Below are 27,698 nucleotides of genomic sequence, written 5' to 3' on the forward strand. Positions count from 1 at the left end.
AGGTCATGGGGCAAATTGAGAGGGTCCGGCTTGAACGCACTTAACCAGTAGCACTTAAGGATTGAAGGGGTCAGATCTGTGAACCAGCTTGTCAAGAACAGCTGTAACAACTCAAGTGCCTCCTCCAATCAGGTGGGTGCTGCCTCTTGATGGGTATTATTTACACTTTAATGAGGTTTAAGTAGCTTGCCTGAAAACCTTCTCAAGGAACCAGTCCTTGCTTAGATCTCCCTCTGGACACACGTGCGTGCGTTGGGCGGTGGGAGAGGCCGGGAAGACCCAGTGAAGGCCGACCTGGCTGGGGGCAAGCACTGGGCTCACGCAGGCGCAGGAAGGAGGGAGGCGGTACGCTCACTCATTGCCGTCCGGTGGTCGGTCAGGGGCCCTAGATGGCTCCCGAAGGCAGTGGCAATGGCTCACGGCCCAGGGACTGGGGGAGAGAGGGCGGAGGTCCAAGATGGGACCTAAAAGGCCACCCCGGCACCCGAGTGAGTCTGGAGCCTGAGGGAAGTGGCGGGGGAGGCGCCGCTCCCGGGGCTGGACGCGAGCGAGGGGGGTGGCTCCTCCCCTGGCCCGGCCGCCGTGTGTCGGGGCGCGGGGCCGGGCGCCGCGGGAGCCGGAGCCTTTTCCGGGGGGCGGGCCTGGCGGCCGCGGCACTAAACTCCTGCCCCGACAGGTGCGCGCCGCGCGCAGGAATGCGGCGGGCCTGACTCACCAGCGCCTCCTTCCTACCTGCCGCCCGCCCCATAAAGCGGTCCCCTCCCCGCCGCCGCCCGCCCTCCCTGCAGCCCGTCCTCCGGACGGTCCCGGCTCGCCCGCGCGCTACAGCCCGAGCCGCCGAGCGGAGCCCAGCGCGGGGAGGGCGCGAGTCCGCGCCAGGGTAGGTCCAGCCTCGGAGCGCGGCTGGCAGGACGCGGGAGGGCAGTCGTGGGGTCGCCGACCGCACCCCGCCGTCCCTCCAGTGCCCCGGGCCGCCAGAGCTTGGCGCCCATTCTGGGACCTCCGAGGGAAGAAGAAAGTGCGCATCCCAGCCTGGGTAGCTGCGCAGGTGAGCTGATTGATGGGCCGGTTGGCTTTTGTTTCCTCCCCTCCCTCTTCCCTCCCTGAAGGCTGACTGCCCGGCCCCGCTAACCCTGCTGCCCAGGGCAGGTGCCCAGCCTGCCAGGGTGTGTCCAGGGGACCGCTGGAGGCAAAGGGACAGGCAGAGCTGGAGAAGGCTCTTGGCTTTCAGACCTCTGGGCTGGAGGAGGGCAGCCGGGAAAGAGGCCTGGGCGTTGGGTGAGTGTGGGAGAAGTGGGCAGAGGCCTGGGGGTGGCTGGCAGGCCTACTGGGCGGGCCACTCTGGGATTCACAAAGAAAGTGGGGGGAGCAGCCACCTAGAGGCAGAGGGCCTCCCTGTTTAACTATGGTGACACAGCTCATCTGGGGTCTGGGGAGTCCCTGACTCTCCACTTCTCCCAAAGTGGGGTGGGGGGAGGGAGGGAGAGGGCTCTAGATTGCTCCGGAGGGCAGCGGCTGGACTCCACCCCTTCCTTATGGCCTTGCCACACCCTGAGCCCGAGGATGGACACGGTTATTGCCCCCTCGGACAGAGCTGGAAGTGAAGTATGAGAATGTATATGCTGGGGGCAGAGGAGGGAGAGGAGGGCAGTAGAGACAGCGGGGAAGGGGTGCCTGTCTTATTGGCTTTGATTTCTTTGGGTGATATGGCAGCAGAGGAGCCAGGAGATGGGAAAACAGGAGGGGAGAGAGCTGTGGAGGGCAGGAGAGGATGTGCTAAGCTGGGGTCCCATGGGGTGGGAGGGAGGGTGGGTATGGGGAGACCTCTGAGCCTAAATTCATGTGGGTCACAACATGTGTCCGCTGTGCCTGGAAGGCCTGGGTGTGCTGCTATGTGACAACATTCAGTGGCAGTCACATACTTTCGGGACCAAGCTGGTACCTAAAAAGGCCCCGCAGCCTGGGGGTACCCAGAGTGGCCTAGAGAGAACGTGTCTCCAGGGCTCTGCCCAGCCTATCCTGGCCACATCTTCCAATAAGCCCACAGTCCTGTCATGTGAGATCTTCTTGTTTTTAACATCAACAACTACTTGTAAAACTTTTAAAGCACAAGTTGCGTTAAAGAAAACACCCCCAAATTCATAACTGACTAGCCCCATCACTGCCATTTTACAGCCTCTGAGTATAATGCAAAGGTTAAATGTGGGGGGAGGTTTCTGGACTGCCTGGGTCTCATCTGGAAAGTGGGGGTAAATCCGTCATCCTCCTCTTGGCTTCCTGTCCAGATTAAAAGGCAATTGTGTACATGGAGTGCTGGGCCTGTGCCCACTGTGTGCCCAGCCTGTGGGCATGGAGGGTGAGTAAGAGCTGGGCTCGGCCCTGCAGTGCCTGTACCTGCGTGTGTAATGGTGCCCCAGGGAAGCCTGAGATTGCAGTCTGTATTGTGTAGTGTGTGGGTGTGGTGCCTATGCCCCAAGGCTGCAGGAAAGTCATTTTCCCCAAGAAGTCCCTCCTCGGCTGGCTCAGGGCTCCCTTACCCCAGGCCCCTCTTAGAGGCTGGCCCCTCCCCAGCTGGCTGTGCCTCTGGATGTGTTGAAGCTGCTCGTGGCTCCTGGGGGCCGCCTGCCTTGGAGGGAGGGAGGTAATGCCTTCATGCAGCCCCCGTGGGTATCCCCAGCAGTATGGGGGCCTCAGCCTCCCAGACCCTGGGGCTGTCCATGCCCCACAAGCCAAGGACTGAGCAAGGATCCAAGGACGGAGGGCCAGTAGGCACAGTGTAGTTTTGGGCCACTGGGGGACTGGCTGTAGAGAAAGAAGCCAGGGTCCTAACCCTTTCCCTGACAGGCCTGCTGCTCTGGCCAGCCCCGTCTCTTCAGCAGGCTGCCCATCTTTTACAGGGCCTCAGGGATGCCGGTGCCTGACCCAAAGGTTACTAATGAGTTGAGCTGAGATGGTTTAATAGTGAACCAAAGGCAGATGGGTCTCCTGAGGTGACTGGCACAGAGTGTGTGTGTGTGTGTGTGTGGCAGGAGGGGCCTGTAATCTAGCTCAGGGCTAACTTTAGGAAGGGTGGTCTGCTCAGGGGCCCTGAAAACTCTGGGGCAGGAAGAGGTGTAGGGTAAGGCCAGGGACCCCTCCTCTGATGGGCCAGGCAGCCATCGCAGAACTTAGCTGAGTGCAGCAAGCAGCCTACCCCCTCCCCAGGCTCCAGAGATTGGGAGGGGCCCCCTCCTCCTGGCTGCACCCCCTAACCAAGGGGCAAGTGGGCCAGGACACAGTAGGGCAAGAAGGGGAAGGTAGAGTTGGGGCCTCCTAGGGTGGTCCTATGCCTGCCGAGCCCGACCCAGACCACCAGGGTCTGAAAGGCAAAGGCAGAATAAGCCCTGTTCTGCCCTCAGGGAGGTCAGCACAGAGACCTGGCACTGGAATGAACTCAGAGCCCAGAGTCTTCAGTAGGAGAGGATGGCGGCCTCCCTGGGCAGGGTGCCTGCCTGCAGGGCATCTGGCCACTCCAGGGAATTCCAGGGAAGGGGGAGTGGAAAAGAGGAGTCAGGAGCCCTGGGCCCTGCCACTCACAGGCTGAGTGGCCTTGGAACATCACTGAAATTCTCAGAGCCTCAGTTTCCACACCTGTGCAATGGGAGTGGTGGAGCTCTGACAGGGACCCAATGAGCTGATGCTCTGAGCAGGGCTGTCGGATGTCATATGTCAATTGTTGCTGTTATACAGGAGGAAGAGGATGGCAGGGCTGCATTCCAGCCCGTGGACCAGGCTGCTGCTGGCAGCCCTGCTGAGCCTCAGTGTCCCCGGGGCCATGGGTGAGTCGAGCACGTCCCTGCAGCACCCCTCTTGGTGAGGACTCAACTTTCAAGGCACTGCACTCACCTGGAGGACCTCTAACCAGGTGTCGTGCCCAGACACTCACTTGGCTATTCAACAAACCGCCCTCAAGGGCTGGGGAGCAATGAGCCTGAGCCACGTGGCCCAAGAACACCCAGGGGAGGAGACTTGGTCCACTCAGAGAACGGAGGCACTTGCAAGATGTGCTGAGGCTTCAAAAGTCGAGCTGAAAAGTTATATAGGAATTTGGAAGAGAGAAAGAAAGGTGATCATCACCTGCTCTCTGAGTGTCTGCAGTTGGCAAAGGGCTGAACCTGGCTTCTACTGATGAAATTTTGCCTGTCACTGGAGGCCATGCTGATAGCTTGAAACAGACCAGGGTGGGAACATTTACACCATGGAACTTGGCAAATGCTGCAAGTCAAGGCTTCCCCTACCTCATGAAGCCATTGCTAAATATTGCAGCACACCGTTGCCAGGAGAGCACCTACAAGTGCACGTAACAGGTCCTTACTGTGATTTTTGACTGAACAAAACCAAAGGGAATCCCAGCCTTTGGGGAAACTGGAGTTTTACCTCATTCATTTACTAATGACTTACTGTGTACAGGGCTTGGGCTAGACACTGGGGACACAGTGATACACCAGACAGACAGAATCCCTTTTACCTTGGAGGAGTGGGTGAGGGGGACGGTTAGGGCATCCCTGCCAGCAAATGGGCCAGCGCGTTCGTCTCAGCCCCCACCATCCTTCCCTCCAGACTTGAGTGGACAGTCCAGGTGTGAGACCTGGCTCTGCTGGTTTTTGGCTGTGCTACTGCGCTGACCATATACCCTCTGGCCTCCATTTCGTCCTCTGTAAATCGGGAGAGAATCCCCACCTCCTTCAAATCAGGATGCACATGGGAAGGGCTTGGCCACGGGTGAGGTCCACCTCAGTGGGTCTGCCCATCTCTGCTCCCCAGCAAACCGCTGCAAGAAAGCCCAGGTGAAGAGCTGCACCGAGTGCATCCGCGTGGACAAGGACTGTGCCTACTGCGCCGACGAGGTGAGCTGCTGCCACCACCTCCCTAACCCGCACGCCCCACCCCTTGGTTCTGGCCAAGTCCACACTTGCCACACCCTCAGCCCAGCCTCAAGCCAGGTGGGCGTGGGAGAACAGGCAATGGTCAGGAGAATCAGGGCGAATAAATCCAGGGTCAGGGTCAGGGTCAGCTGAGGGATAGGCACTGTCCCCCTGACCCCATCTCCTTCCGGCCAGATGTTCAAGGAACGGCGCTGTAACACCCACGCAGAGCTGCTGGCTGCGGGCTGCCGGCAGGAGAGCGTGGTGGTCATGGAGAGCAGCTTTGAGATCACAGAGGTGCCTGGAGTCGGGGGCGGTGTCCAGGGAGGTTGGGCCCTCCAAGCTCAAAACTGGCCATTTATGAGGGTCCACATTGTCCCCTGGTTGGACTAAGAGTTCCCCATTAGGTCTGGAGAGAATCTCCAGCTGGCTGTTCCCCTCCCCCGGATGCAGGAAACCCTGATCGACACCACCCTACGACGCAGCCAGGTGTCCCCCCAGGGGCTGCGGGTGCGGCTGCGGCCCGGCGAGGAGCAACACTTTGAGCTGCAGGTGTTCGAGCCCCTGGAGAGCCCCATGGACCTGTATATTCTCATGGACTTCTCCAACTCCATGTCTGACGATCTGGACAACCTCAAGAAGATGGGGCAGGATCTGGGTACGGTGTGGAAGACAGAGGGGCAGGGCAGGAGAGAGTAGCCTCACCCAGCTGACGGGGCACCTGCTCAGGAGGCCAGGGTTCAGGATAGCTGAACCCACTCCTTAAGGAAGGACAGGACATCTGAGAGTCCCTGGTCCTAACATGAGGGCACCAGCTGCCGTGAGGCTGAGCTTAAGCCCCAGCTCCGCAGACAGCTGGTCCAGTTCCCGGCCACCCCGCTCTAGCTTGCCCTGTGCATGGCTCTGGGTCCCCCAAGCCCTCGTTCCCTCATCTGTAATTAGGGACAAGAGCTATTGTGCACGTGAACTGATGTCCAACATGCAAAGTGTTGACAATAGGTGATTCTTCCTCCTTCCCGAGCCCACCCCCCGCCCCCTGTGTCGATGTGGGTCTCAGCTGCCCCCTCTTTCCTGTTGATGCCCAGCCCAGGTCCTGAGGCAGCTCACCAGTGACTACACTATTGGATTTGGCAAGTTTGTGGACAAAGTCAGCGTCCCTCAGACGGACATGAGGCCTGAGAAGTGAGTGACCAAGCGGGCAGGGGTTTGTCCACGTCACCCACCTCCTCTCTACTTGGGCACTTAAGTCTTTGGGTTGAAATGGGCTGAGGAGGCGGTTCCCAGAGAGGGTGGGCACAGGGGTGCGTGCGTCTGCTCCCCTGACTCTCTCCTTCCCATCTCTGCCCAGGCTGAAGGAGCCCTGGCCCAACAGTGACCCCCCCTTCTCCTTCAAGAATGTCATCAGCCTGACAGAGGATGTGGAGGAGTTCCGAAGTAAGCTGAAGGAAGAGCGGATCTCGGGCAACCTGGACGCCCCCGAAGGAGGTTTCGATGCCATCTTGCAGACGGCCGTGTGCACCGTGAGTGCAGGGAGGGTCCTGCCGGCCTGGACCAGGGCTTTGCTTTTTTATACGAGGGCACGAGCTGCCCACTGGCCTGCTCGGGTGCCAGGCTGAGTGCTCCACGCCCTAAGACAAGCTCAGACCCTCTGAGGGGCCCTCAGTTACAATCCAACTTCAGACGTCTCCAGGCCTGAGCAGTAAGTCTGATTTTGTATTGGCCAGCAAGACAGACATGGCTCTTAGGACTCTGGAATCTTCAGTGTCCTGAAGCCAGCCTCCCACCCAGTCTCCCTGCTAATACCAGTCTCCAGCTGTACTGGAAGAGGCCACTTCTTTTTATATGCACATCAATTTTTTCATTTTGAAAATGATGCATTCCTCTTACAGACAATTTGGAAAACAAAGAACAGAAATTGCCCATAATTTCACCGTCATCAGCCAGCCAGTCACTTGGTTTCCTGCCAGCATAGTTTTGTCCCTTTTCCTTATTTTTTTATAGTTGGAATCAGTGTATGTATAGTGCTAAAACCTACCTTTTTTCACCTAATGCTATCATAAATGTTTTCTTCTGTAATACACGGTTTTCAAAATCACCCCATATATTTCTCTAATAAATTGTCATGCACTGCTGTGCCTATTTAAAAAAAAAAATTTTTTTTTAATGGAGGCACTGGGGATTGAACCCAGGACCTTGTGCATACTAAGCACACACCCTGCCACTGAGCTATACCCACCCCACTGCTGTACCTATTTTAACCGACCTTTTTCACCGAACATGCGTGGTGTACATTTTTCTGTGCAGTCGAGAGGTTCTCGCAGAGTGGTTAAGACCCTGTGGGGACAGCTGGAGGAAATTGGCTCACATCTTTCAGGGTGCCCACTGTGGGCACAGCCCCTGCATCTGTTTCCTGTTCCCCATCGCTGGTTTCTCTTGTTCACCGTCATCACTCACATGCTGTCACCTGCGTCGTTCCTGGAGGTGGCACGCTGTTAATCCTGTGTCCTGCCTGAGCCCCATGTTGGGACGTACTTCCGCCGTGACTATGCACGACACTACGATGCGTGTCCTCAGCAGGCAGCCAGCTTGACCGGCAGCCCCTCCTTCTGCCCCCAGGGGGACATCGGCTGGCGCCCCGACAGCACCCACTTGCTGGTGTTCTCCACCGAGTCAGCCTTCCACTACGAGGCTGACGGGGCCAACGTGCTGGCCGGCATCATGAAGCGCAACGACGAGGAGTGCCACCTGGACGCCACGGGCACCTACACCCAGTACAGGGCGCAGGACTACCCGTCGGTGCCCACCCTGGTGCGCCTGCTCGGCCAGCACAACATCATCCCCATCTTCGCCGTCACCAACTACTCCTACAGCTACTACGAGGTGTGGGGGCTGGGGCTGCGCTGGGGAGAGGGTGTGGGGTGGGCAGTGGTTCATGGACCTTCTCAGATACCCATCCTCCCTCCCTCCCTTCCTCCCTTCCCAAAACTAAGAGTGGGCCCTGGTGGGAAAAGAAGATCGTGTGCTCACCCCCCACCTGACTCCCTGGTAGGTGGGAGCTACAAGCAGGCTCCAGGCCTTAGCTTCCCCATCTGCAAAGTGGGTTAACCCCAAAGCTGTTGTCTGGATTCAGAGAGATGACACTTGTCAGAGGCTGAGCTCTGGGCCTGGCATTCTCTCCTGCAGAAGCTGTCCTCGTATTTCCCTGTCTCCTCACTGGGGGTGCTGCAGGAGGACTCGTCCAACATCGTGGAGCTGCTGCAGGATGCCTTCAATGTGAGGGGCCGTGCGGGCTCCGCAGTCTGAGTCCTACTGGGGCGGGGCTGGAGAGAAAGATGAAAGGTGGAGGATGTCTCCAGCCACAGCTGAGAAATAGGATGGGGGAAGGAAGGGTCCCCTGCGGTCCCTGAGGAGCCCACCTGGGTCTGGCCCCAGGCTCTGCTGCCTTGAGCCCCAACCAGCCCAATCCTCCAGGCAGATGGGAGCGCAGCATGGCCAGGGTGGGTGCCCCCCAGCTCCCCCAGGTGGCTGCGCCCCAGTTCCCCCAGGTGGCTGATTGCCCATCCTCTTTTAGCGCATTCGCTCCAACCTGGACATCCGGGCCCTAGAAAGCCCCCGAGGCCTGCGGACAGAGGTCACCTCCAAGATGTTTCAGAAGACGGACACTGGGTCCTTTCTCATCCGGCGGGGGGAGGTGGTATGTCTCCATCAGGGTCCCAGGGGAGGGGAGGGTGGGCACTGGGCCCTGCGGGGTGGGGTCTGCCTGAACAGAGGTCCCAGGCATTACCTCCGGAGTCAGACAGATCTGGGTTTGAAGCCCCTTGGGTCAGCCCCTTGGGTGAGCGCGACACCTTCCTTGGCTTGTCCTCATCTGCACGGTGGAAATTAACCAGCACAGAGCTCAGAGGTGCTCAGTTGAGTGACTGAGCCGAAGGCGGTGGTCCTTGTTAAAGTTGGTGCTGCTGTTACGGTGACCGTGCCTGGAAAGAGCAAGTTGGCAGCCCTGAGCAAGTGTCCGCAAGGAGCTGGGGGTCAGGGCCCAGGCATATTCTTGAAGCTTGAGCACCAAGAGCCTTCAGGCACAACTGCTCCCTGGTCGTCTGACTGGGCCTGCCTTAGCTGACAGTGGGGTCCCTGCAGGGCACATACCAAGTGCAGCTGCGGGCTATCGAGGACTTGGACGGGACCCATGTGTGCCAGCTGCCAGAAGCGGACCAGAAGGGCAACATCCATCTGAAACCCTCCTTCTCCAATGGCCTCAGGATGGACGTGGACATCATTTGTGACCTGTGTGCCTGTGAGCTGGTATGACGCAGCCCTACCAGGTGGGAAGGAGGGAGAGGCTGAGCCAACCGCCCTGGGGCCCTGAATAATGAAGCTGAGCCTCCTGTGGCCACATCTCCCTTTCAGGGTGCCCTGAGGGGCAGTGACAGCAGAGGCCTCCAGTGTCCCTTGCCCCCTCCCCCATCCCGCCCTCCACAATTTCATTCCAGCAAAAAGAGGAACAATCACCTCGCTGCAGCTCCCACGGGGACTTCATGTGCGGACAGTGTGTGTGCAACGAGGGCTGGTGAGTGTGTGGGGGGCGAAGCTGGCACCCAGGGTGCCAGCAGCTCCCAGAGAAGGGGCTGGGCCCCTGCAAGGCCCTGATGGGGGACACACCATGTGGGCCGGCTGAGCGGGAGGCAACTGGTCATAGGAGGGGCTAAGAAAGGGGCCTGTCAAGTTGGCAGGCGGATCCAGTTCAAAGCACTTGGAAATACTCAGGTATATGGGATATCTGTAGAAAGACATGTAGGAATCAGGACAGTGGTGGCCAGCAGCCACTGCTCTCTGCATGACCTGGACCCACGAGGGCCCTCTCCGAGCCTCAGTCTCCTCATCTGTAAAACGGGATGGTGAAAACCCAGCCCTCCTGCTGGACCGTGGGGAAGTGACTGGCTCCTCTCGCAGGAGCGGCAAGACCTGTAACTGCCGCACCGGCTCCCTGAGCGACCTGGAGCCCTGCCTGCGGGAGGGCGAGGACAAGCCATGCTCGGGGCGGGGCGAGTGCCAGTGCGGGCACTGCGTGTGCTACGGCGAAGGCCGCTACGAGGGTCCGTTCTGCGAGTACGACAACTTCCAGTGCCCCCGCACCTCCGGCTTCCTCTGCAACGGTGAGCGGTTGGCCAGGCTGGGGGTTGCAGGGCAGCAGGGGCGGCCTGGGTGCCCAGCCCCTGCCCTGTCCCACTGGCTCTGCCTTGAGAACCCAAGTCAGGAGAGCCACCCCAGGAGTCAGAATCCACACATTCAGGCCCAGCCCTCCTCCAGATTCCCTGAGTGCCTCCCCTCAGTCCAGCCCCAACCTGAACCTCTCTCCCTCTTTACAAACTTAATGCACAAGGCCCCTGGCAGCATGACATTCCCCGTGTGTTTAAGACTCCAGCTCCCTCCTGTCAGTGCCCGCCCCTTTCTCCACTCTCCCACCTCACTAGGGTGGGTACCACCCAGCTCAGCCCTCAGTGACGGGTGGTATATGGCGTGGTGATCTTGCCTCTCTCAGAAGATGCTGCATTTCTAGCAGGTGGGGCCTGGAGTAACACATTCTTTGTAGTCCCCCCAGGACCTAACATTGTGGGGCCCAGGCTGTGGGCACACAGGCTGGCCAGGGCTTCCAGAGCTGGGCAAGGGTCACAGAACCCAGATAGGGGCCACATGGGAGGGTTAAATGCTTGAATGCAGGAGAATGAATGAAAATCCACTCATCAAGTACTTATTAAACCCCAACTGTATACTGGGGGTCAAGCCACTGCTTTTCTACCCTTTCCTTTGTGTTTGCATTTGTCTGCCATTTCTTCTCTTCAACTGTCCATCCCAGAGTGTGCTCAGAGAAATGAAAGGAGAAGCCAGGATGTCTGGAGAAAGACAGACATTTGGCACAGGCAGAGCTGTGAGAGAGGAGGGGAGGGCTGTTGGGAAGGAGGCAGGGCCAGAGTGTGAGGGGTTTGGGTTCCAGTCCATGGTGGGTCCAATTCCTGTCTGGTCCAAACTTTTTCTGATGGGCCAGGCATTAAACATTTTCAGCTTGGTGATCTCTATTGTCTCTTTCACAACTTCTCAGCTCTGCCATCATAGCAGAAAGCAGCCGTAGACAATACATAGGCAAATAATTGTGGCTGTGTTCTAATGACACCTTTGCAAAAGCAGATGCTGAGCCAGATTTGGCCTGCAGGGCATAGTTAATCAACTCTTCTTCTAGTAAGGATATTGGAATTTATCATTTGGGCAAAAGGGAGTCATTGAAGGTGTTAATTTCATTTTCTAATTCTTTGTATATTACCCTTATGTCTAGCCGCCTTGCTAAACTCACTTATGAAATTTAACAGTTTATCTGTAGATGCTTCTTGATATTTTGTGATGTGTTTCTGATACTTGCAGATAATGACAGTGTTACTTCTTGCTTTTCAATACTTATATGTTTTGTTTCTTTTTCTTACCTTATTGAATTGGCCAGGACTCATTAGAGGTTCTTAAACAGGGGAGCCACTTAATTGGATCTGTGCTCTGGGATAATCACTCTGGCTGCAGAGTGGAGGGCAGAAGAGTGGAATGGAGCAGGAGAGAGAAAAGGAAGGAGGTTCCAAAAAAGTGAGGAAGAGATGACTCTGCCCCTGGTTGGAGACATCCTAGCTCCCAAGGCAGCAGCTACAGGCCCTCCCTAGCAGGTGGGCAGCCTGAACCACAGGTGTGAATGTGCCTCTTTTCTCCCCTCCTCTCTGCAGATCGGGGACGCTGCTCCATGGGCCAGTGTGAGTGTGAGCCTGGCTGGACAGGGTTGAGCTGTGACTGTCCTCTCAGTAATGCCACCTGCATCGATAGCAACGGGGTAGGCCTGGGCATGAAGCAGGCAGTGTGGGGTGGCAGAGGGGGTCCCAGTCAGGACCACCCTCCCTCTCAGGCAGGGATGGGGGCACAGCTGGCTCACTGGTGCCTCCTCTTGCCTCAGGGTATCTGTAACGGGCGAGGCTACTGTGAGTGTGGCCGCTGCCACTGCAACCAACAGTCGCTGTACACAGACACCACCTGCGAGATCAACTACTCAGCGGTGAGGCCAGATTCACTGGGTGTGGGCATGGGGACCCTGGGCACAGGGCAGGGCGGACAGGAGGGGCTGAGCCTATGCCATAGGAGTTGGCCGAGCGAGTGAGGTTGCAGGAGCGGGCCTGGCAGGGGATGCCCAGCACAGTGCCTGTCTGCCCCTCCCCACCCAGATCCGCCTGGGCCTCTGTGAGGACCTGCGCTCCTGCGTGCAGTGCCAGGCGTGGGGCACCGGTGAGAAGAAGGGGCGCACGTGTAAGGAGTGCAGCTTCAAGGTCAAGATGGTGGATGAGCTTAAGAAAGGTATGGGGCAGGGAAGGAGGACTAGGCAGGGGGCATCCAGTAGGGTGGGGGTGTCACTCATCTGGGCAGGGCGATAGAGCTGGGCAGGGGGCACATCTGGGTAGGGACCAAAGAGTCTGGGGAAGGGGCATCTGGCTTGGGTAGTGGGCAAATAGCTGGGCAGGGCTGTGAGCACAGCAAAGGCACATAACTAGGCCATGGGAGCATATGGCCTCCTCTCCTCTAGGTCAGAAAAATATTCTAGAAGCCCAGTTTCTGAGTGATGCCCAGCACAGGCACAGATTTGCAGCCTTTGATGCTCTTGAGCAGGGCAGCCCCCCCCCATCCCTCTGCCCAGTTTGCCGGAAACTCACGTTCTTCCCCAGGGAGGTGTCTCCCATCCGGTGATGGGTGGGGTGGGCCCCCGAGCAGGGCCGTGGTGAGAAGTGGCCCTCACCAGGCCCTGAGGTGCGCTGGGGTGGGACTGGGGAGCCCTGCTGACCATCTGTGGGTACAGCGGAGGAGGTGGTGGAATACTGCTCCTTCCGGGACGAGGATGACGACTGTACCTACAGTTACACCGTGGAGGGTGACGGCGCCCCCGGGCCCAACAGCACCGTCCTGGTGCAGAGGAGGAAGGGTGAGCTGGCGGGCCGGCCTCGGGGATGTGGGTAGCCTGTCAGACCCCAGTGGGGGGAGTGGGCACTGCCTCCTTCCTCCTCCTTCTTCCTCCCTAGACTGTCCTCCCGGCACCTTCTGGTGGCTCATCCCCCTGCTCATCTTCCTCCTGCTGCTCCTGGCACTGCTGCTGCTGCTCTGCTGGAAGTACTGTGCCTGCTGCAAGGTGGGGGCTTCCCCAGGGTCCCCACCCTCCAGGGTCCCCATCTCCCACCAGAGTCCTTGTAGGTGGCAGAGGCCAGGTAAAAACCACGTGTTTCACCCTCCCCACCCTGGCCCCTTGCCTCTGCCAATCATCAGTGGCTGGATACCTGGGAGCACCTGCCCTGGGGTCAACCACATGCAAATGGCTGTAAGAGCCAACAAGGAAGGAAGGGTCCTGCCCCCACCCGGAGCGGACAGTCTCACTGGGAAGGAAAGACAAGAGACAGGAAAGCTTGGAGCAGGGCACAGCATGGAATCCTGAATTATAGGAAACAGAGGCAACGCTCATAGTAACCCCCAGTGTTGGGGATATGAGTGTGTGATACATTTGAGAAAGTGGTTTCTTCTCTGCAGGACTTCTCAGAGCCTTTGATCTAGTTGTATGCAGGATGAACCTATAAGAGAGGCATGGGGAACAAATTCAGTGCTTCCCACATGACTTTGCTCACAAAACCTTCACTTTACAGAGCATGTGGCAGGACCAGGGTCCTACAGCACAGAATTTGGGAACCCTCTGCCCCCTTAACCCTCTGGACCCTCCCTGTGTGCCCCACACCTAGATCCCTGCAAGTGCCTGGGTATCCTAGTGTCTGGGGCAGGCACTGTTGCCCGCTCTGGACCATTGGTGTGGGTGGGAGGTGGTGGCTGGAGGGGTTTACCTGGGCGGAGGCGGCTGTCTCAGCTCCCGTCTCTACCCACCTTCTCTTCTAGGCCTGCCTGGCCCTTCTCCCTTGCTGCAACCGAGGTACGGCCCCGGCATCGGCGGGGGTGGTGGGGCTTCTCTCTCCTCCAGATGGGGTGGAGGGGAAGTGGAGGCCAGCCTGCAACAGAGGCGGGAGGCCCTGGGTCCCACTTGAAGGGGTGTGGTGGGGAAGGGTCTAGGGAGGGGCCCCATGCTGAGTATCCTGTCCTGTAGGTCACATGGTGGGTTTCAAGGAAGACCACTACATGCTGCGGGAGAACCTGATGGCCTCGGACCACCTGGACACGCCCATGCTGCGCAGCGGGAACCTCAAGGGGCGGGACACGGTCCGCTGGAAGATCACCAACAACGTGCAGCGGCCTGGCTTTGCCTCGCATGCCGCCAGCATCAACCCCACGGAGCTGGGTGAGGGCCAGGGCTCGGCACCACGGCTCTGGGAGCTGCCTTTGGGGCCCAGAGCATGCTGACCGCTATTCCCGGGTCTGGGGTCACATCATTGCTGTCTTCTCTGGGTGTTGGGTGGAGGCACTGGCCTGGTCACCTCCTACCCTTCCTGATGGTGCTGCAGGCTTCAGGTGCCCCTCACCCTAGCATGGCTCCTGGAGGGGATTTCTGCAGTGCCACGTGCAGGGGCTGACCAGCCCCATCCCTGCCTGCCCATAGTGCCCTATGGGCTGTCCCTGCGCCTTGCCCGCCTTTGCACTGAGAACCTGCTGAAGCCTGACACCCGAGAATGTGACCAGCTGCGCCAGGAGGTGGAAGAGAATGTAAGGGCCAAAGGAGCCAATCCTGGGCCACTGGCATCTTTGGGCTGGGTGTGAGTCAGGTGGCAGGAAAGCAGAGGGAACCTGGATTCTTCTGGGCAGGAAAGAGGGGCTTCCTTGGACATATGCCTGGCCTGGGATCGTCCTGGGATCTGCTCCCTGTGAATGCTTCCAGAAGGGTAGAGGCAGTGTGCATGCCTGTGACCACGCCCCGAGCCAAGCCTGCCAGGTCCTCTGGGCCTGGATGGCTCTGGGTGGAGAGGCTCCTCCGGGGCCCGAGCCTCACAGCCCTCCCTTGCCTGGCAGCTGAACGAGGTGTACAGACAAATCACAGGCGTGCACAAGCTCCAGCAGACCAAGTTCCGGTGGGTCCTGGGTGCCCGGGATGGGGTAGGGGAGCTGCCCACATAGCCGGCTGTGGGGGGTTTCCCTCAAGCAGATTGTGCCTCCACCCCAGGGACCATTGGGCTCATGGTCCCCACTTTGTCACCCACAGGCAGCAGCCCAACGCCGGGAAAAAGTAAGTGGAAGACACAGGTGGGGCGGCGCTAGGTGCCTGCCTTCTCTGCCCCCTGCCTCATCTCCATGTCCATCTCCATCCCATAGGAAGGTGGGGCTGTTTGTGTCAGTCCTCGGGTAGGACCCTCATGGGCCAAATAGCAACGCGAAGCCCTCACCAAGATCCAGCCCCTGTTCTAGAGTAGGCGAACCGCGGGGAACCAAGTGGACCCGGGCCCTGCCCCCATACTGCGGACAGGCCCCAACCAAGTGCCAGGGATAGCCCAGCCCCCAGCCCCAGCCCTCCTCCACGGCCAAAGGCCCTGACCCCAGAGGCCCCACTGGGTGCCGAGAAGGTGGTCCAGCGGGTCACACGCCTCTTTCCCAGTTCCTACCCCAAGTCCTGGCCCCTCAGGGGAAGAGTCAGGGCATAGGGGCTCAACGCAGAGGGGACAGGACAGAATACAGCTCTCACTGAGCACATCACCCATCAACAAGAGCCATTTAGACGAGCACTCTGAGTGCCTCCAGTGGGCCAGGCCTCGTCCTATGGGCTGTGTGTGTGTGGTTATCTTATCCACCTCTCTCATCAGCCGGGTGAGGTAGGTACCGTTGCTGTTCCCATTTATGGTTGTGGAAACTGAGGACCAGAGAGGCTAAGTAATGCCCCAAGTTCCCTAGCTATGAAGATCTAGAGCCAGGATTTGAACCCAGGCCGTCTGGTTGCAGGGTCTACACCCTTAGCATCTTTGCATCACCAGCCCTTCACCCAGTGAGGTGGGCAGGGGTAGCAGCCTCATTTCACAGAGGAGGACACTAAGGCTTCAGGGTGAGGTGGTGGGGCCAGAGTGGGCCTCCAGGACTGCCTGGTTCTAAAGACTGCTTTTTGCTGCCTGGAATCTTGTCCCCAGATGGGAAGAGGACAGGGAGGAGGGGCGGGTGGGACTAGGGCCATCCTCCTGGCCCGCCTGACACCTCCCCACCTGACTCCCCCAGGCAGGATCACACCATTGTGGACACGGTGCTGACGGCACCCCGCTCAGCCAAGCAGGCTCTGCTGAAGCTGACAGAGAAGCATGTGGAGCAGGGGGCCTTCCATGAGCTCAAGGTGGCCCCCGGCTACTACACCCTCACTGCAGACCAGGGTAGGTGTGAGGGCTCCCTGCCACCTCCCATCCCCATGCGGCCCCCTGACCCCCATCTGAATGCTCCCCAACACCCGCGCAGACGCCCGGGGCATGGTGGAGTTCCAGGAGCGTGTGGAGCTGGTGGACGTGCGGGTGCCTCTCTTCATCCGGCCAGAGGACGACGATGAGAAGCAGCTGCTGGTGGAGGCCATCGACGTGCCTGTGGGCACTGCCACCCTCGGCCGCCGCCTGGTGAACATCACCATCATCAAGGAGCAAGGTCGGTCAGGGTTGGGGAGCAGGGGGCAGAAAGGGGGCTCCGGGGCCCCTTGTTCCTCCGGGCAGCCCAGTGGAAGTGGGACCCAGCCGTGTGGCCTAGGCAAGTCACTGAACCTCTGAGGCTTGGTTTCCCCATCTGTAAAATGGGTTTCTGGCTCTTGTGAGGGATGTGTGGCTGAACCTCTCTGCACAGTGCCTGGTAGGAAGCTCTCAGTGTGGGGAGTTCTCTTAGGATCACAGAGGGTGCTGTGTCCTCCTGGAGCCGTCCCACAGCACCCCCCCAAGCTCTTCTCTCCCTATGGCCTTTAAATTTAGGAGATTGAGCGAGTCTCCCTAGGATGCCAGGACATCAGAGCAGGAAGGGAATGGACCCCAGGACTTAGTCCTGCTCTGCCCCAGCCCTCAGTCTCAGGACCTCATCTCTGGTCTTGCTCCTGCCTGGCCTTTCTCTGCCCTGACCCTTCCAGTATGTCAGTTGGACACTGTTCCAGCCTCCTCAGGTTTTTCTGGAAGACTTTTCCACCCCCTTTTTCTGCCGTTCCCAGAGAGCGCTGGGAAGAGGGGTGACAAGCAGACTCCTGGAGTCTGGGCCGGGTTGGGCCAGAGGGAGGGTGGGAGCTGAGAAGGGACTGAGGCCAGGATCCCTGACCGATGCCTGGCTCCTTGCAGCCAGCGGGATCGTGTCCTTTGAGCAGCCCGAGTACTTGGTCAGCGGCGGGGAGCACGTGGCCCGCATCCCCGTGGTCCGGCGCATCCAGGACAATGGCAAGTCCCAGGTCTCCTACCGCACACAGGACAACACAGCGCAGGGCAACCGGGTAAGGCTCCGCTACGGGGTCATGGGCGCATCCCAGGGGCCTAGTGGGGCAGAACATGGCAGCTGCCTGAGTCCCTGGATGCTGGTGGTGGCCTGGCTGGCCTCCCAGGGACATGTCCACCCACTCCTGCCACCCAGGTCACCAAAAGTGCCTGCGGTGCCTTGGGTGAGGCCCCATCATGTCCAGACCATCCGTGTCCCCCTTCCAACAACCCAGGATCCACCAGGACAGCCAGGCCCTTCACAGAGAAATAGACTCCCCTGTCTACTCTAGTCCAGGAACTTCGGGCGTCGTGATGTGGGATCGAAGTACCCATGTCCCCGGGCAGAATCCCCAAGGGCTGTCACTCCTGGGTCCAGACCGCAGGAGCAGCCCTTCAGGGCAGGGAAGGCCAGGTGGTGGGCCAGCGTTTCCTTATCGCTGAGCCCCAGTCCCAGGGAGCAGCCAGATACAGGTGCTGGACATGCTTGGCTTGGCTTACAGATTTGTTTTTCTGCATTTATTATCAACATTTATTTTTGGGTTTTTTTTTTTAGTATTTTTTTTTTTAAACGGCAGTGCTGGGGATTGAACCAAGGACCTCATGCATGCTAAGCACTCACTCTTCACCTGAGCTACACCCACCTTACTGCTCCAATGCTCCCAATAAAACTTCCAAAGAGGAATTTGTATGTCCATAACGTTCACTGAATATATCATACTATAGAGATCCTGGCTATCCTGTTACGCTTTTATAAGGATGCTTTGGTATTGAACTAGTTTTAAAAACATTTTTATTATTTCCCAACTTTTTAATTTGAAAAAACTTCAAGCCTACAGAAAAATGGAAAGACTGATAAAAGTTAACACCTGTCTACCCTTCACACAGATTCACCCATTGCTACTAGTTGCTTGCTCTCTCTCTCCTTCTATGCAATTGTCTGCATGCATGCATGTATATACACATCCATGTATCTGTAGACCTGTGTCCTTAACTGCAGTGAGAGAGGGGGAGAGAATTGTGCTATGTTTACTTTTGTTTGCTGAACTATTCAAAGTAAGTTGTAGACTTCATGTAGACCCTAAACAGGCACCTGCTAACAAGGTCATTCTACATAATAACTATGACATAATTACCAAACTTAAGAAATGTCACATTGTCCTCGTAACTAATAATTGGTCTATATTCAGATCTCCCACATTCACATGTTCCAGTAATGTCCTTCATAGCCTCCCCCCTCAATCCAGGAACCACTGAAGAGTCTAGTGCACTTGTCATGTGTCTTTAGGCTCCTTTAAAATAATTCCTCAGCTTTGTCTTTTGTGCCTTTGACGTTTTTGAAGTGTCCCCCCAGGTCAGTGGTCTTGCAGGCGACTCCTGCTTTTCCTACAGTTGCTCTCTCACTGTCTGGGTTTTGTAGCCTTTGAGTTAGTTTGTCCTCTGCCCAGCAGCCCTGGCTAGCGGTGCCTGGAATTGAATGTTAGCTTGAAGCGCCACCTAGTGGTGTCATGTGAGAAGGGTTTCCCACACACACACCCTGGTTGCAGTTGGTCTAGTGCCCACAGGTACACACTCATTCCAGGATGCTCAAGAAAGCTCTGGGGCATTGAAAAAAGAAAATTGGAGCTGGTGGGAGTGCCCCACCCAGGAGGCAGGGCTGGGGGCCGGCAGGATCCCAGACTTCAGAGCCACAGGGTAGGGAATAGTTCTTCCCTCCCTGGTTGGGGTCTGCAAGTCTTAGCTCCTTGGGCTGAGTGCCTGCCTGTGTGCGACCCTCCGTATCTACATCCTGTCTCTCTCTCTCTGTGCCTTGGTTCAAATCCCAGATCCACCACAACTGTCTGTGTTAACTTGGACAGGATTTTTCACCTGTTTGCCTCTGTTTGCTCACCTGTGAAATGGGGACAATATCTCTACCTCACACTGCCATGAGGATTAAATTAGCTAATATTTGTAAAGTGCTTGATGTACAAGAGGTGCTGTGTAAACGTGAGCCATTTTGTGTTCCTGTGGGATGGTCTGTGTGAGGGTCTCTGCAGTATCTGTGAGACTGGGGGGGAGCATGTGGCCACAACTCATCCCCCAGTCCTGAGCTGACCTGGACCCCTTCCCACTCCCAGGACTACATACCCGCAGAGGGTGAGCTGCTATTCCAACCTGGGGAGACCAAGAAGGAGCTGCACGTGAAGCTCCTGGAGCTGCAGGAGATGGACTCCCTCCTGCGAGGCCGCCAGACCCGCCGCTTCTACATCCAACTCAGCAATCCCAAGTTCGGGGCCCGCCTGGGCCAGCCCCAGTCAGCCACTGTCATCATTGGAAACCGAGGTGGGCAAAGCCTGGAGTCAGCTTAAGCAGGCAGGGCTGGGGGCCTCTTGACTAAGGCTGACAGCCTTAGCAAGTAAAAATACTGGACACTCAGTTAAATTTGAATCTCAGATCAATAATGCCCATGTTAGTAGTATAAGTACGTCCATGCACTATTTGGGATATACTTATCCTTAAAAACTATTTGTTGTTTCTCAGAAATTCCAGTTTAACTAGGCATCCTGAATTTGTCTGGCAATCCTACTCTCAGTCAGAGAGGCTGGGGTCACGTGGCACCAGCCTGCTGCTGGCCGTGAATCCCACTGTTAGGCCTTAGCCCTTTGACTTCAGCCTGAGTTCCAGCTAAAATGCAGGTGTTCCCAGAATGGGTGAAACAGTTCTTATGGGTCCTTAGCCTCTGGTACGGTTGTGTCTGGGAGCCCACCCGGAGAGGAGATTTGCAGGGAGATGGGAGGGGGAGGAGGATTCTTGGGGTAGGGGAGGGAGGAAGGGGGTGGGGCGGAGCAAATGTTTTCACTTGGGACGTTCCCATGGCTGCCAAGGGAGAAGGAGGGGCAAACTCCCTCCTCCTTCTCATCCCTCCATAGACCCACCCGGGCCCTCCACCGAGTTTGGCAAGATGCCCTGTGCCTCACCAATGGGGACACTAGCCTGCTAGTCACCCCCTTTGGCAGGTCTCAGTTGAGCGCTGTGGGAGAGGGAGTCTTGGTATTTAACTGGGCTTCTGGCGCCCCCTGGTGGTGAAGGTGGGTTCCTGCCGCCTCAAAGCAGGGGCCTTTGAGCTGGCTGCCCCGCCCTGGCTTGACTCACTACAGACGAACTGGACCTGAACTTCATGAGCCAGACCCTGTCATCACCCCCTCCCCCTCGGGGTGAACTGGGTGCCCCCCAGAACCCCAATGCCAAGGCCACTGGGTCCCGGAAGATCCACTTCAACTGGCTGCCCCCTCCTGGCAAGCCGACAGGGTACAGGGTAAGGTGAAGTGATGATGGAGGGGGTAGGGAGGTCTGGCACCCACTGGGAAGTTGGGCTGCTGGAGGCCAGAGGGCCCTTGTGGGACAGGAGAGGGTATGCTTGGTCTCAGTGGGCCTAGCATGAGTGGATGGGGGACCCCATCTGTGCCAAGGGGAGGGAAGACCAGTTCCTGGAATGTGGCCCCACCAGCCCGGAGACACCCCTGCTCTGCTCAGTCCTGCTGTGTGAACCTGGCAGGTCACTGAACACATCAGTGTCTGTGTACAAAAGGGACAATGAGAGCAGGGGTCAGTGGAGGGATAATTGGCCCCGGCTCTCCACTGACCAGTCCCACCCTGGGAGCAGGTGAAATACTGGATCCAGGGTGATTCAGAGTCCGAAGCCCACCTGCTCGACAGCAAGGTGCCCTCGGTGGAGCTCACCAACCTCTACCCGTACTGTGACTACGAGATGAAGGTGTGTGCCTACGGGGCACAGGGCGAGGGTCCCTACAGCTCCCTGGTGTCCTGCCGCACCCACCAGGAAGGTGAGGCCTTCTGACCCCAGCTCCCCTGAAGCCAGCGCGCCCAGCCCTACCCCCACCGCCGCTGCTGACAGCTCTCTTCCTGCACCCACCCCCCACCCAGTACCCAGTGAGCCCGGGCGTCTGGCCTTCAATGTCGTCTCCTCCACCGTGACCCAGCTGAGCTGGGCTGAGCCAGCCGAGACTAATGGCGAGATCACAGCCTATGAGGTCTGCTACGGCCTGGTCAACGAGGACAATCGTAAGGACCTGGATCTCTCCTTCTGTCCCCAGGGGTGGCAGCTGTGGAAGGAGAGGGGGCAGAGGGTGGGAGGGAGGTCACGGTGTCCAGGATCAGTGGAATAGCCCCATATGCCTGGTTGCCGGAGACATCCTTAGGTTTGTGGTCAGGTTTGAGTTGCATTCTCAAGCCAAGCCCAGGAGCCCCCAGAGCAGGTGGCGATGGAAGGCCTGAGATTATGTGTGTTATGGGGTTACCTGCCCGTCCAGGTAACTAGAGTGGCTCAATTTTACACCTTTCTCTTAGGACTCAGAGCAGCCTGGGGTCCCTTCCTCCTCTCTCCCAGGGCTGTGTGTCCACCCTTCTAAGTGTTGGGGAGGAGAGCTGCTTCCTCTCTGCTCTCTGCTAAGGGACACCCAGTGGCCCTCTTGTGTAACCTCCATTCTGCCTTGGTGCCCTTAGCTCCCACAAGCCTCAGCCTGTCCTCAGGTGCAGGTTCAGGCCTGCCTCTCTTCTCCCGTCCTGGCCCATGTGACCATGGACAGCTGCGGCGGGTGTCTGAATGTCTCCAGCTTTGATTCCTCAACAGAGCATTTGGGGTTTTGTTGTGGACAGGGAGGCCCGGGTGGTAAGGGCGCCCTCACCTCTGGAGTCAGCCTGGACACAGGACCCTTAACCAATTGGTAGAGGTGACCGTGGGGTCAACTTGAGTCTCGTCTGTCTCTGACACTTAGTGATGAGCCCTGTGGAGATTTGGTGGGACACTTCTCTGAGCCAGCCGTGTCCAGGTTCTCAGGGCTTGGCATGCACCTGGGGTTAAGTAGCTGCTTGCTCTCGGCCTCCTTCCCCAAACCTTCTGGGTATAGGTGAGAGGCTGTGCAGTGGTCCTGCTGCATCAGAGGCAGGGACCAGGCCAGAACCTTGAGAACCCCTCTGAAGCACTCTCCCTGCCCCAGGACCCATCGGGCCCATGAAGAAGGTGCTGGTGGACGGCCCCAAGAGGCGGACACTGCTCATTGAGAACTTGCGGGAGTCACAGCCATACCGCTACACGGTCAAGGCTCGCAACGGGGCAGGCTGGGGGCCTGAGCGGGAGGCCATCATCAACCTGGCCACCCAGCCCAAGCGGCCCATGTCCAGTGAGTGGTGGGCGGGGAGGCACAGGGCAGACAGGGGAGGACAGGAGGCCGAGGCTGGGGCCCTGGCTCACCCACTCCCACCCTGCAGTCCCCATCATCCCGGACATCCCCATCGTGGACGCCCAGAGTGGGGAAGACTACGAAAGCTTCCTCATGTACAGTGATGATGTGCTCCGCTCCCCGGCCAGCAGCCAGAGGCCCAGCGTCTCTGATGACACTGGTGAGTGAGCCTGGGATTCCTGCAAGGAAGGTGGGAGTCCTGGGTAATGGGTGGGGCTGTCACTGGTGTCCAGAGAGAGCAAAGGAGTCAGTGACCACTGGGCATGAAGATCTAGACTAAAAGTCCCCTCTCAGGCCCAGACAAGTATCTGCAAAGCTGACAACTTGGCAGGCACCGTGCTGCTCTGGGTACAGAGGGGACAGAGCTGATGTGGCCCCATTAAGCATGTGCATGTCCGTGTGTGGGACAGGCAGACAGACACGTGCTTGGGAGCAGATGCACACAAGCTCGTGCACATGGGACGGGAAACACAGTTCTCAGACTGGAAGGCTCACCAGCTGTGCCCTGGAGTCAGGCCACTTCCCAGGGACACGGCTGTGAGGGAGGAGGCAGGCCAGGCCCAGGAGTCCCAGAGTAGCCACCTGACCAGTCTCACAGAGCAGTCTGTCTACACTGGTCCTGCTCCTCCTCCATCCTCGATTCCTGTACAGTGTCATCATGCAAAGAGCCCTCAACGGGGACTCTTGGGTCCTCAGTTTTAGCTCTGGCTTCACGGCAGGAATTCAGAGGAATCACTTACCCTCCCTGTGCCTGTTTTCTGATCTGTAAAATGAGATGCCAATCACATAGGAATGGAAGTCCTCCAGGATTTGAATTTTCTTCCATCCTTACCTATACCAGGCCTCCCGTGAACATACTGCTGCCTCCACCGGGCTGAACTTGGCTACAAGGAACCCAAGGCCAAGGGTCTTGAGGGTTTTTAGGGTCTGAGGTGAAAGCAGCTGATAGGAATCAGGTGCCCCAGCTCAGCTACACTGCACTCAGCTACCTGCGAAGCACTCTGGCTTCTGGAACTGTCCCTGAGAAGCAGGCAGGGAGAGATCACGCTCCATTATACAGATGGGAAACTGAGGCCCAGAGCAGGAGGACCTCACAGCTGGAGACAGAGCCAGGGCTCGGCTCCAGAGGGCCTTCCTCGCTGGCTGCAGCTCCCTGCCCTCGCTCATCTGGAGAGCTCTTCCACCTCATGGGCTGAGGGTCTCGCCTGCCTCTGGGCTCCCCCCACACACACCCGGATCCCAGAGAGCCGGAGGACAGGCTCACGTCGTCGCAGCGCCGCCAGCCTCCCCCCTGGGGCCCCTCCACACAGCCACCCGTGCCCACTGGCGGTGCCAACGCGGCCCTTCGTTGTTCCCAAGGCAGCGGCTGGAAGTTCGAGCCCCTGCTGGGGGAGGAGCTGGACCTGCGGCGCATCACGTGGCGGCTGCCCCCGGAGCTCATCCCGCGCCTCTCCGCCAGCAGCCGGGGCTCCTCCGACGCGGCCGAGCCACCCCGCGCGCCCCCGAATGACGGCACCGGGGGCGCGCGGGGCGCTGGCGGGGAGGGAGGTGACCGGCACGCCCCAACCCGCACCCGCCTAGGCTCACTCCTTTGCTGCGTCGGGGCCCCAGCTGGAGCCTGTGCAGCCAGGCTGTCCATGAACTGGGGGCAGACCCCAGAGCCAAGGGACCTCAGGGCAGGCATTTGGGCTCTCCCCAGGGCAGAGCTAACTGCGGGGGCAGTGAGTCCCCCAGCAGGGCTTAGCAGCGCTCAGACTATCCACAGTGGCATCCTGCCAGGCCAGAGGACCTGGGCTGTGGAAGCCTAGGAGGGCCCTTGGACTCCTCCAGGGACATGGGCCTTTGTTCCTGGTGGGCTGAGGGAGGCTGGTTGTATTTATGCCAAGGGCCCCAGAGAGTAGGTAATCCTGGGAATTCCCAGGGCCGCAGCCTGTCCCAAGGGACTCCGGGTCTGATCCAGCTGACCCTGCTCTCCCCTGCAGAGCACCTGGTGAATGGGCGGATGGACTTCGCCTTCCCGGGCAGTGCCAACTCCCTGCACAGGATGACCGTGAGCAACGCTGCCTACGGCACCCACCTGAGCCCGCATCTGCCCCACCGCGTGCTGAGCACATCCTCCACCCTCACTCGGGACTACCACTCACTGACCCGCACGGAACACTCGCACTCGACCACGCTGCCCAGGGACTATTCCACCCTCACCTCCCTCTCCTCCCAGAGTGAGTGCCTGCACGTAGCCAGCCTCTCCCACTGACCCGGCCTCTCTTCCAGCTCCTAAAGACTCGGGATATGGCCTGCTAGCCCTCTACTGCCCATCCTCCAACACACACACATTTCCCGTCCCCTCACTCTTGTTTTGTCCTGCCCTAGGCCTCCCTCCCATCTGGGAAGACGGGAGGAGCAGGCTTCCGCTGTCCTGGGCCCTGGGGTCCCGGAGTCGGGCTCAGATGAAGGGGTTCCCTCGCTCTGGGGACTCACGAGACTCTATAATCCTGGCTGGGCAGCCAGCAGCGCCCTCCTGGGGCCCAGGTAGTACAGGGTGGTCATCCTGTTTCCACAGCTGTCCTGCTCCATCTGTCACCCATCCACCCACCGCAGCCACTGCCCATGCCACCTTACCCTCCATTCCATCTACATCAGTGCTGGTGCCTAACGCAGCCTCCATCCTCATCCCAGGGGTGCCGGGCTGGGGCAGGAGAGGGGCGAGGCCAGCTGAGGAGGGTGGGGGACCAGCTGACTCACAGGCTCACCCTCTTTTGGCACAGGCAGGGCCCATACCCACTCTGAGGACATTCGGGAGGTGCTGGGTGGCCTGGACAGGGTGTTGCAGGGTGAGTGGGCCACCTGGCCAGCAAGCAGTCAGTGCAGTTACTACAGCTGAGGGAGGTCAGGGGTAGAACCAGGACTTCTGCCCAGACACCTCTGACACAGGCTGACTGTGGTCTCCTGTCTCCAGACTCCCGCTTGGCTGCAGGTGTGCCCAACACACCCACCCGCCTGGTGTTCTCAGCTCTGGGACCCACGTCTCTGAAAGTGAGCTGGCAGGAGCCGCAGTGCGATCGGGTGCTGCAGGGCTACAGCGTGGAGTACCAACTGCTGAACGGCGGTGAGGCACGGCTGCTGTTGGGCACTGCGGGTGCAGCCTGGCCCCATGCTGACACCCAGGGGCACCCGGCTGGCAGGAATCCACCCAAGTCCCTTGAACACTAATGTACACCCCCGCTTTCTGAAGGTCTCTCCCTCCCTTCCACGCCCCCCACTGCCCTTCATTGCCTTCCCTCTTCTGAGTCCTCATCCATCTCCCTGAGCCTCTCCAGATCATTCCCACTGCTAGGTTTCACCTAACAAGGCCTTGTCGGCTGAGGGCCCCAGGGCCTCTGCTGGCCTGAGGTGCCTTTCCAGGAAGCAGCACTTCTTTGAACAGACACACTTGTGGCAGCACGACCCAGGCCCATAAAGAACCCAAACACAGTTGGGATTTTAGGTTCTACTCATCCCTTGTATAGCGTACATCCTGACCAACCATGCCATACCACCTGTACCCGAACCACAGCTCATCCTGGAGGGGAGGGGTGACTAGGTCTGGGCAGCAGCTTAGGGAAGGGGCGAAAACAGGCCAGGGGTAGGAATAATGCTGTTGGGTGTCTGCCTCCACCCGCACCCCAGGTGAGCTGCATCGGCTCAGCATCCCCAGCCCCAGCCAGACTGCAGTGGTGGTGGAAGACCTTCTGCCCAACCACTCCTACGTGTTCCGCGTGCGGGCCCAGAGCCAGGAAGGCTGGGGCCCAGAGCGTGAGGGTGTCATCACCATCGAGTCACAGGTGCACCCGCAGAGTCCACTCTGCCCCCTGCCAGGTGAGCTGCCTCCTCTGCCCCGACAGGTGCCCCCACCCCACCTGCACACCCGCTGACACTCTTCCTCTGCTGCCCCCAGGCTCTGCCTTCACTCTGAGCACGCCCAGTGCCCCTGGCCCACTGGTGTTCACGGCCCTGAGCCCGGACTCACTGCAGTTGAGCTGGGAGCGGCCTCGCAGGCCTGATGGGGATATCCTCGGCTACCTGGTGACTTGTGAGATGGCCCACGGAGGAGGTGCTGCCCGCCTCAGGGTCAGGGGGCCAGGGAAGGGTTGGAGAGGGAGCCACAGAGGCTAAAGGCATCTTCCCTGCCCAGAGCCAGCCACCACGTTCCTAGTGGATGGTGACAGCCCCGAGAGCCGGCTGACTGTGCCGGGCCTCAGCGAGAACGTGCCCTACAAGTTCAAGGTCCAGGCCAAGACCACCCAAGGCTTCGGGCCGGAGCGTGAGGGTATCATCACCATCGAGTCCCAGGATGGAGGTAGGCTGCTACACCCCCACCCCACCCCCACCCCCACCTTCTCCTGGCACCATCCTGACTGCCCCCTCTGCCCACTCCAGGCCCCTGCCCGCAGCTGGGCAGCCACGCGGGGCCCTTCCAGCACCTGCTGCCGGGGGAGTACAGCACCATCACCAGCACCCACACCAGCACCGCCGAGCCCTTCCTGCTGGGTGAGCCGTGGGTGGGGCTCCTGGCTGTGCCGGGGAGCAGAGCTAACTGAGGAAGGGGGTGGGAAACAGGAAGGGTCCTTCAACACCTCTTCCCTTGCAGATGGACTGACCCTGGGGTCCCAGCACCTAGAAGCAACTGGCTCTCTCACCCGCCATGTGACTCAGGAGTTCGTGAGCCGGACACTGACCACCAGTGGAACCCTCAGCACCCAGGTGGACCAACAGTTCTTCCAGACCTGAGCTCCCCGCCCCCCTTCTCTCCTTGGCGCTGCCTCAGCTACACCATCCTTGGGCCCCCGGTGGCCCAGCCCACCCACATGCTGATTGCAGGGCTGGTGCCTCTGGCCACAGAGCAGGGGTATGTGTCCTCTGGGAGGCATGAAGTGGGCAGAGGTCCTGGAAGGCCCTTCTGGCTGCTCTCCTGCCCCAGACCCGAGCCCGTTTGTAACCAAAGAGCTGGAGCCAGCATGACAAGGACCCAGCTTCGTTCTGCACTTAATAAAAGATTTTGCTACCATTGGCTCTGTCCTGCCCATGCTTCTGGGGCCCACCCAGAGCAGAGGAGCAGTTCTGACACCCACTTCTGATGCCAGCACACACCCACCTCCAGAGGCAGG

The 27,698-nt window shown here is 58.9% G+C and overlaps 1 protein-coding gene across 8 annotated transcripts; it reads left to right on the forward strand.

Moving 5' to 3' along the window:
• The first annotated feature begins 108 nt into the window (after nt 1–108).
• On the forward strand, nt 109–27,598 carry ITGB4 (integrin subunit beta 4). 8 transcript variants are annotated; one of them, XM_074343697.1, is made up of 42 exons: nt 109–132; nt 3,730–3,818; nt 4,804–4,886; nt 5,100–5,201; nt 5,358–5,562; nt 5,990–6,086; nt 6,253–6,424; nt 7,521–7,784; nt 8,088–8,177; nt 8,476–8,598; nt 9,042–9,206; nt 9,395–9,471; nt 9,855–10,057; nt 11,663–11,766; nt 11,887–11,985; nt 12,152–12,281; nt 12,778–12,900; nt 12,998–13,104; nt 13,854–13,887; nt 14,059–14,250; nt 14,509–14,612; nt 14,916–14,974; nt 15,106–15,129; nt 16,104–16,252; nt 16,335–16,514; nt 17,183–17,331; nt 19,432–19,636; nt 20,452–20,609; nt 20,958–21,138; nt 21,239–21,376; nt 22,312–22,494; nt 22,583–22,714; nt 23,914–24,102; nt 24,537–24,773; nt 24,925–25,083; nt 25,320–25,385; nt 25,511–25,660; nt 26,221–26,409; nt 26,489–26,644; nt 26,726–26,890; nt 26,971–27,081; nt 27,182–27,598. In XM_074343697.1, exons 2-42 carry the CDS (start codon nt 3,740–3,742, stop codon nt 27,319–27,321), a joined length of 5,673 nt encoding a protein of 1,890 aa, XP_074199798.1. In that variant the 5' UTR covers nt 109–132; nt 3,730–3,739; the 3' UTR covers nt 27,322–27,598. The 8 variants fall into 8 exon arrangements, with proteins under 8 accessions (XP_074199798.1, XP_074199797.1, XP_074199796.1 ...); XM_074343696.1 differs by lacking the exon at nt 109–132 and adding an exon at nt 452–1,048; XM_074343695.1 differs by lacking the exons at nt 109–132; nt 25,320–25,385.
• The last annotated feature ends 100 nt before the right edge of the window (nt 27,599–27,698 follow it).

The sequence above is a fragment of the Camelus bactrianus genome, chromosome 16 (assembly GCF_048773025.1).
Source record: "Camelus bactrianus isolate YW-2024 breed Bactrian camel chromosome 16, ASM4877302v1, whole genome shotgun sequence".
In the NCBI taxonomy this organism is placed as follows: Eukaryota; Metazoa; Chordata; class Mammalia; order Artiodactyla; family Camelidae; genus Camelus; species Camelus bactrianus.

Coding starts and splice junctions, on each gene's coding strand:
- ITGB4 (XM_074343697.1), top strand. CDS start 3,740: ATGGCAGGGCTGCATTCCAGCCCGTGGACCAGGCTGCTGCTGGCAGCC. Junction 22,495..22,582: donor GCCCAAGCGGCCCATGTCCA/GTGAGTGGTGGG, acceptor CCCACCCTGCAG/TCCCCATCATCCCGGACATC. Junction 24,103..24,536: donor GGGCGCTGGCGGGGAGGGAG/GTGACCGGCACG, acceptor TCTCCCCTGCAG/AGCACCTGGTGAATGGGCGG.